This window comes from Hypanus sabinus, chromosome X2, assembly GCF_030144855.1.
Source record: "Hypanus sabinus isolate sHypSab1 chromosome X2, sHypSab1.hap1, whole genome shotgun sequence".
Classification (NCBI taxonomy): Eukaryota; Metazoa; Chordata; class Chondrichthyes; order Myliobatiformes; family Dasyatidae; genus Hypanus; species Hypanus sabinus.
This window is the reverse complement of record NC_082739.1, coordinates 13,504,124-13,518,412: the sequence shown is the minus strand read 5'-3', so window position 1 is coordinate 13,518,412 and position 14,289 is coordinate 13,504,124. Positions and strand designations below refer to the sequence as shown.

Here is a 14,289-nt window from a genome sequence, read left to right as displayed (position 1 = left end):
AAAGAACTGGGCGACATTTCTCATTAATGGTGGGTGGACACAGAATCGCAGACTCGGAATCTCTCTTTTCACAACCGCTGCCTGCCCTGCTGAGATGTATTTATATAATATATACTGTGTTCAGATCTAACGCATTATATGTATATAATGTACATATGCATTCGTTCTGAATGCGCGGCAATGCGTCGGATTGAGATCTCTGGAAAATGCCGGGAAGATCCCGAACCTGAATCCAGACGTAGTCAGGTAATAATGTCTGAGAGGAGCGATCACTTAATATTCTCGCAGGAAATGGGCGAGCACGTGTATCAGCTGACACTGCAGTCAGTGGTGCAATGAGGAACTGTTCCAGCAGCTTTTAAATTCTCTACAGGATCCTCGCGATTGCACATTTCGCTTCCGATTTCAAAAACTGAGGCAATCACATCGAAGGCTGGGCGAAGCTGAGCTTTCAGTAGCGCAGGAAGCGAGATCGCATCAGGTAAGGGAGGGGTTGCGGTGGCTGCAGCGGAAAAAGTAAAGGCGATGGGTCCAACGGGACTGCAAGTACCGAAGAGGGAAGGGAAGGAGGGTAAATTACAGCGGAAAAGGAGGAATGGGAAGGAGAGGGGGACAGGGAAGTAAATGAATTAAAGAGAATAGAGAGCGGCATATTAAGTAGCACTGTCGCCAGCGAGCTATTAATCTTGAAAAACTGAAACATTTTGAACCGCATGTAGGCAGAGTCAAAATAAATAAATGAATCGGCGTCGTTTGGGAGGGAAGATATCTTTAATGTAAAATTAGTGCAGGTTAACCTCAGGTTTGTGCTTTCAGTCTCCGAAATTTCTGTTCTGTGTTCATCCTCGGATTGTCGGTTTGAAGTTACGGCGGGCTCTGCAGATTAAATCTATAGGAAAAGGCTGCGGGAGGAATGAAACAGAGAGGGGAAAAAATGTGGACTCGGTTGGAAGCGAACGAGTGATACGGGGAAATAAATCCCGAGTATCGATCTGTCAAAGAGGTTCCTTCTCCGCGCCTCAGGGCGGGCAGCCTGGTTGCATGTTTTGAAACGCCCTGTTTTTTGCTGTTTGTGCCGAAGGTGTAACCACTCACCCAACCCAAAGAAAATGAAGTCACTAAGTCACTTTTGGGTCTAATGATCCCCCTCCACCCCAAATCCGCTCACCACATCCAAAATCGGCAATTCCCCTTGTTTACACAATTTATTTATTGTTTGTAATTTATTGTAATGTTATGTCTTCACAATGCCGCAAAACTACAAATTCCGCGTCAATCTAAGTCAGTGATAATAATTCACGTTCCGGCGACGACAAAGGGCAGACGACTGAGGAATCGGCCCGTCAAGCGGTATCCGGAGTCTCTTATGTCAACACAAGAGACTCTTATTGCTCCCCATCTCTCCTATCGCTGACCCTGGTCCCTACAGACTTAACTCCTTCCGCCCCCACTATGGGAAATGGACTCATCGCGCTCCAAATTCCGTTTTACTCAAGCCCACTCCACTAATCACCCCAGGGTCTCGGCCCGAAACGTCGACAGTGCTTCTTCCTATTCAGGGGTGTCAAACTCATTTTAGGTCCCGGGCCGGATGGGGCAAAATGCAGCTTCATGCGGGCCGGATCAGTCGGGCGCGTGCGAACGCAGCTTTCATTGCCTCCGTTTTTTCAACCTGTTCTCATGTGTCTCAGTCTCTGCTATAACTACAAAGTGTTTCACTTCACATATGGCCCGCGTGCCTTGAGTTTGACACCTATGCATGCTGCCTAGCCTGCTGCATTCCACCACCATTTTGTGTGTGTTGCATCCATTTTCTTTCTCAGCCACAACACTCTGGGGAGCTCAGCCGAACTCTTGCCAACCCACCTCTTTTCCAGCTCCCACTCTCTGTCGACCCCCACACGCCCCATCAACCCCATCAACCCCATCTCCCAAGTCGATCTGCCCTCTTTCCCTTTTCCCACCGATTCCCGTTCAGGACAGCCCTGACCTGATTCTAAACTAAACCTCCCCCTCCTGGTCCAGGCCCACCTCTTTAATGCCTGTAAAAAGAAAAATAGTGTGGTTGCTGATCTTTGCCATAGGACTGGAGAGAAACAGCTGGTGTTTCATCTGAGAAAGATGTCCTCCTGAAACAGTACTGTAATTGCTGTTCTCTCTCCACAGATGATGTCCAACATGCTCAGCATTTCCAGCATTTAAAGTTATTGTTTCAGGATTCCAGTATCTGCAATGATTTGCTTCTTAACTCCAAAAAGTGCTTAGTGGTCTTTTGAACTTGCCTGTGCCTCTTAAGTGTTCAATTTTCCATGATCTATTGAGGCAAGAAATGCATTTTTGGCCAATGTTTTCTGGGTTTGCACAAGACATTGGTTTCTTCTTTTAGAAATGTTTTAATTTTGATCAGTTTTTTTTTCAGCATTGTTTCCCACATAATGGTGCAGTGACGCTGATGTTCCCCATGTTCCTGGGAAGGCGATTGCGCATATGTGACGTGGGTTGAGTTGAGGGCTCAGATCTGCTTTTACCTTTACTTTGTTGCAATTGCTTAAAGCTGACACATTTTGTGCCAATTACACAAAGGATTCTGACCATTAGCTGAACTATTATGTTCAATGTAAGGACAGGTTTTTTGGATGACAGGAGGATTAAGGGTGTTGGCGATCAGGCAGGAAAATTAATAGAAAATGGAGGTGACAGGCAGAGCAACTATGTGGTCTAACCTTCCTTTTCATAAGTTTTTATCTGCCTGCTGATGTGGAGGAAAGGCTTTGCCTTTCACTTATAACTTGTATTTTTTAAAGCATTTTCACAATTTTTGGCCATTGTCAAAGCTCAGGTGTCATGTTTTCAACACAGGAACCACAATGCTCAATTCATGTACAACTAGATCTCATGGGAACAATGTTGAAATAATGACAGATGAACTCTGCTAGTGAGATTGGTCAAGGGGTAAATATTAAGCTGTTCCTTTTCAAGTTCAAGTTTATTGTCACAGGCATACAGGCATAGTATAAATACAGTGGTAAGTAGCTTTTGGCAGCAGCAGATCAGTACATTGCAAACATAAATTAGCATAAATTATACATATCTTATATGACAAAATAACTACAATGACAGTGCAAGTTGAGAGAGAAAGCATTTTTCATTATGTCTTAAGTGTTTTGAGCTATCTTGAATAGTGATGTGGGATCTTTTACATCCACCCATGAGGGCATGCTTCACCCCTCTGGAGTGTCAGCTGGGGTTGTGAGCTTAAATATGTAGAATGAGGCCGAAATATCCAAATGTGGCTCAGCTGTTACAATTGAATCTGATTAAAACTCAGGAGACCAGCTTCTTATTGTCACCACAGTTTATTGCACACCCTCCTGCAGGAGTTTGAGACCCAGTTGTCAAAGGGAAGGCACGTAAGTACTGCCACCATCCGACAAGTGGACTCCTTCTCTCTGGTTACAGCCGTATATTTATACCTAGTAAGTCCCATACATTACTGTTGCAAGATGTCATTGGAACTGGTATGCCCACCAAGTTTGTTGGTGCAAAACTTAGTCACAGATAAGAAAGCCTGCTAAATCAAGGTTTAATTACAGGTGGATGTGCTGTCCAGACCTTATTAGTTATTACCTTTGATAGGCCCTGATTTAATTACAGCTGGATATTCATTCCTGTCCTTATTGGTGAGTCCTCCTCCCTCCCTACTCAAACAAGGGTACAATGTACTACTTATCAAATTCTCAATGTCTCTCTGCAAATTAAGAGAGAACTAATATAACACGAGGAAATCTGCAGATGCTGGAAATTCAAGCAACACACACAAAATGCCGGTGGAACACAGCAGGCCAGGCAGCATCTATAGGGAGAAGCACTGTCAGCGTTTCAGTCCTGACTCTTTGTCAGGACTAACTGAAAGAAGAGATAGTAAGAGATTTGAAAGTAGTGGGGGGAGGGGGAATGCGAAATGATAGGAGAAGACCAGAGGGTTTCTGTATTGGTAATAGAGAGAGTGGTCAGTATTTTGTCACTCTTCTGATATGTCTATTCATATGGCCTCCTCTACTGCCAAGATGAAGCCACACTCAGGTAGGAGGAACAACACCTTATATACCATCTGGGTAGCCTCCAACCTGATGGCATGAACATTGACTTCTCTAACTTCTGTTAATGCCCCTCCTCCCCTTCTTACCCATCCCTGATTTATTCCCCCCCTACTTTTTTTCTCTTTTTTTCTCCTTTTCTCTCTCTTTGCCCATCACTCTGCCTGTTCTCCATCTCCCTCTGGTGCTCCCCTCCCCCTTTCTTTCTCCCTAGGCCTCCCATTCCATGATCCTTTCCCTTCTCCGGCTCTGTATCCCTTTTGCCAATCATCTTTCCAACTCTTAGCTTCACCCCACCCCTTCCTGTCTTCGCCTATCATTTCGCATTTCCCCTTCCCCCTCCTACTTTCAAATCTCTTACTATCTTTCCTTTCAGTTAGTCCTGACGAAGAATCTCGGCCCGAAACGTTGACAGTGTTTCTTCCTATAGATGATGCCTGGCCTGCTGAGAACTAATATAAGCCAGTCTTTTTTTGCTAACTGCTGAATACAGAGTTTACTTCAGTTCAAAAATTCCTGTTCAGTCCCAATTATTCTTTTAGCCAGACGTTACATAGGTTCAAAATGACTTTTTTATATATCCTCAATTCCTCACTGAACATGTGAAATAGAGCCAGAATAGGAGACATTTGGAAACATTGGTGCTGACGTGGTTATCTGCATTGTATTTGATTTACCTTGAAAGTTGCTTTTGGTTTCATTTGCTTTGGGAAATGATGCATTAACAGAATAAACCTAGGGTTCAGGAGAACTCTGACACAATTTTTGATTATTTTTCAGGCACCACTGCTGGATTATAGGAGACTCCCAGCCTAGACCAAAGATGAACCAGTTGCTCATACTGTCCATCCTGGCAGGTATGTGCTGTGCAGGAGATCTGTTGTAACCATTTGAGTGAACAGCATGAATAAGAACTCTGTTTACGGAACTTTACTCAGGGTCTGCAGAACCCACAGGCTATTAAACCATAAGACACAACAAACTGAAATACACTTGCAAATTTCCTAATCTTCTGTTTATATCAATAATTTTCAAAATAATAATCACATCTTCTTTCCTGACTCTGAAGCAAAGGAATAAAACTATCAATTTTCGGGGTAGTTGGTTTGTTATTGTGACATGTACTGAGATATGGTAAAAAACCTTTTGGTTGTTTGTCATTCAAGGAGATCATTCCATACCCAAGTACATCAAGGTAGTACAAGCAATTAGGATAGAAAGGAATGTAGAATATAGTGTATGAAATCTATTCAAAAGACTTATAAGAGTGGGTAGCAGAGAGACCTCTACCTCACTGAGGCCAAATAGCAGCTCTCTGGCACCTCCTCTTACTTACCCCTGGAACAGGACCCCACCAAAAAACATCAAACCATTGTCTCCCGTACCATCACTGCCCTTATCAGCTCTGGAGGCCTTCCATCCTCAGCAAAAAAACTCATAATTCCCACACCCCACACTCCCCAAGATCCACAAGCCTTACTGTCCCGGTAGACCCATAGTTTCAGCCTGCTCCTGCCCCACTGAATGTGTATCTGCTTACCTGGACTCCATTTTGTTACCCATAGTTCAGTCCTTCTCCACCAACATCCGGGATACATCCCATGCCCTCCACCACTTCAATAACTTCCAGTTCCCCGGTCGGGACCTTATACACTTCCTTATATATGTCCAATCCTTATACACTTCCATTCCCCATCAAGAAGGCCTCAAAGCCCTCTGCTACTTTCTTGACAATAGACCTCACCAGTTCCCCACCATCACCACACTCATCCAGTTGGTGGAACTGGTAATCACACTTAATAACTTCTCTTTTGGCTCTTCCTACTTTCTTCAAACCAAAGGTGTAGCTATGGGCACTTGCATGGGCCCCAACTATGCCTGTCTCTTTGAGGGTTATGTGGAACAGTCTATACTCCAAATCTATACTGGTACTGCTCCCCAACTTTTCCATTGACGACTACATCAGTGCCGCATCCTGCATCCATGCTGAGCTTGTCAATTTCATCAACTTTGCCCCTAACTTCCACCCAGCCCTCAAATTCACTTGGTCCATCTCGGACACTTCTCTCCCCTTTATCGATCTCTCGGTCTCTATCTCTGGAGACAGACTGTCCACTGACATCTTCTATAAACCCACTGACTCTCATAACTACCTCAACTATACCTCTTCCCACCCTGCCACATGCAAAAATGCTATTTTCTATTCCCAGTTCCTCCGCCTCCACCACATATGCTCCCAGGATGAGGCTTTCCGTTCCAGGACATCTCAAATGTCCTCTTTCTTTAAGAATCGTGGTTTCCCTTCTGCCGTCATCAATGATGCCCTCACCCGCATCTCCTCCATTTCCCACACTTCGGCCCTCACCCCATCCTCCCATTACCACAACAGGGACCGAGTTCCCCTTGTTCTCACCTACCACCCCACCAGCCTCCGGATCCAGCACAACTTCCTCCACAACTTCTGCCACCTTCAACAGGACCCCACCACTAAGCACACCTTTCCCTCTCTACCCCTCTCTGCTTTTCGCAGGGATCATCCCCTCCGCGACTGCCTGGTCCACACGTCCCTCCCCACAGATCTCCCACCTGGCACTTATCCCTGCAAGTGTAAGTGCTACACCTGTCCCTACTCCTCCTCTCTTACCACCATTCAGGGCCCCAAACAGTCCTTCCAAGTGAGGCAACACTTCACCTGTGAGTCTGTTGGGGTAATCTATTGCATCCGGTGCTCCCGGTGCGGCCTCCTCTACATTGGCGAGACCCGACACAGATTGGGGGACCACCTCGTCGAGGACCTTTGCTCCGTCCGTCAGAACAGACAGGATCTCCCAGTTGCCACCCACTTCAACTCTGCTTCACATTCCCTTTCGGATATGTCCATACATGGCCTCCTCTACTGCTATGATGAGGCCAAACTCAGGTTGGAGGAGCAACACCTCATATACCGTCTGGGTAGTCTCCAGCCCCTTGGCATGAACATTGAATTCTCCAACTTCCGGTAATTCTCTCCCCCTCCCTTCCCCCATCCCCCATCCCAGTTTCACTCTGCCTCCTCCTCCAGCTGCCTATCACCTCTCTCATGATTCTGCCTTCTTCTACTACCCATAGTGCTTTCCCCTTACATTCCTTCTTCACCTTTCCTGCTTATCCCCTCCCCCACCCCTTGATCTTTCCCTTTACTGGTTTTTCACCTGGCACCTATCAGCCTTCTCCTTCCCACCCTCCCCCCACCTTCTTTATAGGGGCCCTGCCCCCTCCCTCTTCAGTCCTGATGAAGGGTCTTGGCCCGAAATGTTGACTGCTTGTTTCCACGGACGCTGCCCGACGTGTTGAGTTCTTCCAGTGTGTTGTGCGTGTAGCTTCTTCTTAAGCCTGGTGGACGTGTTCTCATACTTCTGTATCTTCTGCCTGATGGGAGGGAGAAGTAAAGGGAATGACCCAGATTCTTGAATAACCTGGCTACTTTCCCAAAGGAGCAGGAAGGAGGCTAGGGTCAAAGGAGGGGAGGCTAGTTTTCATGATAGACTGGGCTGCGTTCACAACACTCTGCAATTCCTTGCAGTCTTGGTAGAGCAATTGTCATACCAAGTCGCGATGCAGTTGGATGGTGCATCTGTATACATGGACTAGGGTCCAGATTGTATCTTTCAGTCTTCCTGCTAATAATGTACAAGAATGAGTAAAACTAAATAAATAATTGTAAGTATGCCTTGCTAATTTATATACGAGAAAGGAGAGAGTCATTAAGTGGCTGGTAATGATTGTCGTCTGCTATGGAGAAGTCTGACACCTTTTTTGTGACCATTGTTGACACTACCAACATGGAGACAAAGTCCCACCATTAACTTTGAACAGAAGTTCAGCTAGATCAACCACCTACGTGAAAACACAACAGGTCAGGTGACATGTGTGGATGCTGTCTGAGCTGCTGAGTGGTTCTGTTTTGATCACAGATTTGCTAAACATGTAGCTTTTTTGAATTTCAGCCATGTGAATCCTGTGGCAATCTGAGAAGGTTGATATTCTGCAGTAAGTAGATCACCTCCTAACTTCCCAAAGCCTACAAGACACAAGTGCAATGGAAGACACTATAAATGCCTGGATGAACGTGGCTTAAACAATATTCAAAAAGCTCAGCATCATCATCCTGCCTTTGGTTGTACATTTAAACGGCACCACTGAAATATCACAAGGTTTGTTTTATTTTTGTTTTTAGTGATGCCTTTGATGGAAGGCCTTGAAATCACAAGCCTGACTGCCTGCACATTAGAAACCAATGATCTGAAACTTGCCTGCAACTTCATGAAAAAGACTGGGATCGTCAACTATCGGTGGGACTTCCGCTCAGAAAAGAACCAACAGGTGGTTGCAAGCTCCACCAACCCAGGATCCGTAGCAGCAACTTACAAGCAACGAGCAAAAGTAACCATGACAGACACTCAAGTAAATCTCATCTTGACTGGGTTTGGCAGCTCTGATAGTGGCAACTATACTTGCAATCTTTTTCCCAGCAACGAGCAAGAGAGCAATAGATCAGTTTCAGTCAAGAAAGGTAAGGATACTTTGATCAGAACATTAAGGATTTCAGTTTGAAGAGTAGTCAAAAAGCCTGACAGTTTCACATCCCTGTGGACTTTCCCTTTCGAGGCTAGTCTAGGTACCACTGAAGGAAAATGGAAAGAACAATAGAAAAATGGAGAGCTAGAAGGGAGGGGAAGGGAGGGTCAGGTTGATCTTGGAGTAGATTAAAAGGTCAGCACAATATTCTGGGCTGCACTGTTCTATGTTCACTGTGAGGACCTGGTATATTATTACTGCTGTGGTTCCCTTATGTTGGGTGTAGATAGCCACTAACAAAATTAGCCAACTACTGGTCCCTAGTAATGATACTGTATATCAAAGCACTATCTCTTCCTAACTCAGAGGGACTAGGCCAATGTAGACAGAGTGTTATTAGACTATTAGATATAGGAGCAGAATTTGTCTATTTGGCCCATCAAGTCTGCTCCTCCATTTCCTCTCAGCACCAATCTCCTGCCTTCTCCCTGTACCCTTCACACCCTGACCATTTAAGAATCTATCAACCTTGCCTTAAATATACACAAAGGGCTTCACAGCTGCCTATGGAAAATAATTCCACAGATTCACCGTGCTCTAGCTAAAGAAATTCTCCCTCATCCCAGTTCCAAAAGGATGCCCCTCTATTCTGAGGTTGTTCTCTTCTGGTCTTAGACACTCCCACCATAGAAAGCACTTTCTCCACATCCACTCTCTCAAGGCCTTTCACCATTTGATAGGTTTCATTGAGGTCACCCCTCATTCTTCTGAATTCCAGTGAATACAGGCCCAGATCCATCAAATGTTCTTCATATGACAAGCTTGTCAAACCTGGAATTATTCTGTACCTAATACATTGTACCTGCTCTGGAATGTTTGATGGGATATTCTCAGGAAATTTTTACTTTGTTCCTAACACTTCTAATGATCAGCCCCTCTTTGCACACCCCTAACGCTAACCCTAACCCCAACACTATCTCCACCCCTAGTATGTGCATTATGAGCTGATTACCTGGTGATCATAACTCCAATTGCTATCCAGTGAGGAGACAATATGAGCGATTGAGGGGGATACATGCTATGTGACTACAGAGGGAGGCTGATTTAATTTTTGATGAATTGTGAGGCTCAATGTTAATCAAAAGCAGGAACCCATTTATTCTTTTATCTAAGGACACCTAGTTCCCTCTCTATCTCACTAGTACTCTCAATCTTACAAACCTTCATGCCTTTGAATCAGTAACCTTTAACTAAACACTTGCTTCTTTCACAAGCTGGTCCTGATAAATGCCTTTGTAACTTTGCCTGTCTCAATTTGTGCTTGATGGTAAATCTTGAATGCTTATGCTGTTGAAATGATTCACAATGTAAAAGGTATCATTTAAATGGGAGTCAATGCACAGTTTTCGTCAACGAAACCAACAGAACAAATCCGAGCAACACACACACAGAATGCTGGAAGAACTCAGCAGGCCAGGCAGCATCTATGGAAAAAGAGTACAGTCGACATTTCGGGCTGAGATCCTTCAGCAGGACTGGAGAAAAAAAAACTGAGGAGTAGATTTAACAGGTGTGGGGAGGGAAGAGAGAAACACCAGGTGATAGGTGAAACCTGAAGAACTTCTCCCCCTTCTCTTTCTTCCACGGCTTTCTGTCTCTTTTACCAATTTACTTCCCATCTCTTTACTTCATCCCCTGCCCCTTCAGGTACTTTCTTCTATAGATGCTGCCTGGCCTGCTGAGTTCCTGCAGCATTTTGCGTGAGTTGCTTAGGTCTTGCTGCAGATTTTCTCTTGTTTGTGAACAGGATTGACAGACTGGGCTATGATGGGAAACAAGAAACGGATCTAGTTTAATGTTTTCAACATGTGTGCAACAGGCAGTTGCGCAACATTAAAAGTTTTGCATGATACCCCTCATTTGTTACTGGTGACTTCAAAGCAAGATGCTACAATCACCCACTTTACACAGTGGACACAAAGGTGAGACCAAAACATGCTTGCACTTGAGAAATCTGCAGGTGATAACATTTGTCCATTGGAGAAGCTTAGATACATTTATATCACAAGATGAAACTTAGGATTCTTTATTATATGAGAAATGGTGACTGTCTTACTGCCTCCTGACGTGGGCAGATACAAGGACAAACTCTCTAATTATCTGTCTATATTTCTGTTTCACTTAATCTCTTTGCAGATGCTGTTCTAAAGTGCAGTGCCCCTGGGCTTCTGCTGAACACCCCATGGATGCTGAGCCTGCTTCTCTTGTTTCCTGTTCTTCAAGCCCTGGAACTAAAGGTTAAATAATCAGCCACTGAGAAAGAACAGGCATGACTGCATCTCCTCTATGGAATGATCGATTGTTCCATTGATTTTGGCCCCCTTCACATTCTTGTTTATTTTGTGTTACTTTCCTCTCGTGTCAGTCTCTTAAAACAGAAATGTGGGTTCGATAAGTCAGTCACAGTCATGAACGTAGAGCCTGGAGCACCTGAAAGCACCACTCTCAAGTTCCTTTGGCATTAAGATGGTATCAGTGGTGGTGTTGGCACAGGGGCTACCCTTTTGAAAGATTTCAAGCCCATGCACTAATATCTAAGCTGAAGGGTTCCCGTAATCACCTTTTTGATGTTACTGGTGATATGGGGATACAGAAAGGGACAAGGGCTGGGAGAGCAATAATGAACCATTTAAGTGCACGGATCCAGGAGATCTTGGAGCCTGACTGATTCTCCAAGACCTGGGCCAGGATCTGCTGACACTGACTGTGACTCTTTCGAACAATGCAAAATGAAATATTAATATAAGTGCTTTGGCTTCTATTGACTGTAATGCTAGCCTGCTAAGGTGCCTACCAGTTATATATATCGAGGAATCCAGCTCTGAATGTATTTTCTATGTCGGCTAAATTTTGCGCATCAGATTTTTAAAATTGCAAATCCCAATAAATGTTCATTTTCTTTCCCACAGAAAAATGTGAATTCTGTGATTTTGTTTTGTGTAGATTCATTCCCCTTTGTCCTAATAGATCCAATTTACTCATTCAGATCTTGTACCTACTCACATTAGCATGGACCCCCTTGCCCTGTCTGGTTCTGCCATGATGGACTTGATCTACAAAGGAGAAGATTAGATCTATGATCTCGCAACTACAGCACAAACCTCGGTAAATTAGGTCCGTGACCAATCAGTTAGTGAAGTTCAAAGAGTTGATAGAACCCAATCATTTGAGGAAGCTCAGTTGTGGTCCTACTTGGTGTCCATGGGCCCCGTGATGAGGTGGGGGCTGAGATGGTGAGTAGTCACTGTGGTCTTTATTTTTATGATGGAAATGTGCATTTGGACACCATTGCGCACGCACATGGTGGGATTTGGCCCCACTGTTTCAATTCTGAGCTTTGAGTCTTCCATTATTGAAAAAAATCATTTTTATTGGAAGTAGCAAGCTGTAAAGAACTGCATACAGTAGCCAACGAGGTTCAGGAACAGGGTACAGACATTCACTATGCAAAGACTGACTGGGTTGGAGGGGAGGACGTGGCCATATCGGACATGGTGGACATTCTGCTTCTACCCATGCTCCATCACGCTACAGCAAGTTTAAAAAGCTGCATGTCAGCTGAATTTCTAGCCCCTGTTGCAGTGGATTGCAGATACTTATGAAAATAGTGCTGACGACCAATTTGCCATGGAGATATAGAGTCACACAGCACAGAAACAAACCCTTCATCCCCAGCTGGTCCGTGCTAACCACAGCATCTTTCCTGCTAGTCTGAGGTTCCCCAATCAGCCCATAACTCTTCAAAGCCCTCCCCTTCTAGTGCTAAATGGGCCATGAGTTAAGAACTATTGCTATAAAAGGTGTCGGTTCAAAAGAGGATGTAAGATAGAAAAATACCTCGGGTTTAAACTCTGTTGCCTGGTGTCAGGTGTTTCCAGAAGTACTTTCACACAAAATATTGCACTGAGGCACAGAAATAGATATGGGCAAATGGTTTGGTCAAAGGAGGAGATTTTGACAGAAATCTAAGGAAGGCTAGGAAGCAGAGAAATAGAGGGAGATAGCATCTGAGAACTTAAGAGCTTGGCTTGTGAAAACATATTACCATTTCTGGACCACTCAAAGACTGGTGATAACCAAGAGGCCTGAACTGAAGCAGCAGAAGTATTTCAGGAAACGATATAGAGAGTAGACCATAGTGGTATATGCAAGAAAAACAGCTAAAAATGATTTAAAAATCAAGTATGCTTCAATAGTATTAGAAGGTCATAGTTAAGATGGAAGAATTTTGGAAGATCTCTAGTTAATGGGAGGTGCAATGAAGAAAACCAGCCAACAGAACTCTGCAAAGTTCAAAGAGATGTCATGAAGCACAGATGATAGTTTGAGCAGCAAAGGAGCTTGGGATAAGAGAGAGTTCAGGTGCACCTCAAGGATGTGTGCTTAACCCACTGCTCTACTCTCTCGACAGCCAGGAATGTGTGGCTAGGCACAGCTCAAACGCTATCTATAATTTTGCTGATGAGAGGTTGTTGGCAGAATTTCAGATGGCGACATGGAGGTATAGAGGAGTTAGTCAGCTGGTTGAGTGGTGTTGCACCAACAACTTTGAATTCAACATCAGAAAGACCAAAGAATTGATTGTGAGCTTTGGGAACAAACACTAGTTCTCATAGACGGATCAAGAGTGGAAAGGATGAGTAGTTTCCTGTTCATGGGTGTCAACATCTCTGAAGATCTATCCTGGGCCCAACATATTGATGCTTGCCCACTTCACATTGCTACCATCAAGGAGGATATACTGGAGGTTGAAGACACACACTCATCAATTTAGGAACAGCTTCTCCTCCTCTGCCATCAGATTTCTGAACAGACAATGAACCTCACTAGTTTTTTTTTCTTTTTGTTTTGCTTTCTTCTTGCAATACTTGTTTTAGTTACTTGTTAATATATGTTTATACTTATTGTAATTTATAGGTTTTTTATGTTGTATTGCAGTGTACTGCTGCTGCAAAACAACGAATTTCATGACATATGTCAGTGATATTAAACCTGATTCTGATTCTGATTCACATCACCAAGGAAGAAATAAACATGCACAAAAATTTATAGATATACAAAGATATATAGACCACAACTCATGACTCATCAAGTTTGGCTTAAACTGTGGTCCAACACTTCATTTGAGAACACCAAGGTTTTGAACCAGCAAGTTGCTAGAAAGAAGGGTGGCTGGAGAGATAGTTTCTGGCAGAGACCAAAGATGTTTTCAATCTTTGCTATATCAAGCTGGTCAAAGTTTTGGTTCAGCCAGGGCAATTTAGAAATGGCAGAAGACAAAGGTGTCGTCATTTTTGGTACCATCAGCATACAGATGGAAGTGTGCATTTTGAATAAAATACAAAGCCAGATTGAAGGACTTTAAAATATTAAGTTAGATAGATAGATACTTTATTCATCCCCAAGGGGAAATTCAACATTTTTCCAGTGTCCCATACACTTATTGTAGCAAAACTAATTACATACAGTATTTAATTCAGTATAAATATGATATACATCTAAAATCACCCTCCCAAAAAGCATTAATAAATAGCTTATAAAAAGTTCTTAAATAGTTTATTAAAGTGCATTGAGT

The 14,289-nt window shown here is 43.8% G+C and overlaps 1 protein-coding gene across 1 annotated transcript; it reads left to right on the top strand.

Moving 5' to 3' along the window:
• Window positions 1-324: 324 nt before the first annotated feature.
• Window positions 325-11,622, top strand: LOC132385162 (thy-1 membrane glycoprotein-like). The gene is made up of 4 exons (XM_059956996.1): window positions 325-481; window positions 4,878-4,954; window positions 8,314-8,649; window positions 10,851-11,622. Exons 2-4 carry the CDS (start codon window positions 4,921-4,923, stop codon window positions 10,958-10,960), a joined length of 480 nt encoding a protein of 159 aa, XP_059812979.1. The 5' UTR covers window positions 325-481; window positions 4,878-4,920; the 3' UTR covers window positions 10,961-11,622.
• The last annotated feature ends 2,667 nt before the right edge of the window (window positions 11,623-14,289 follow it).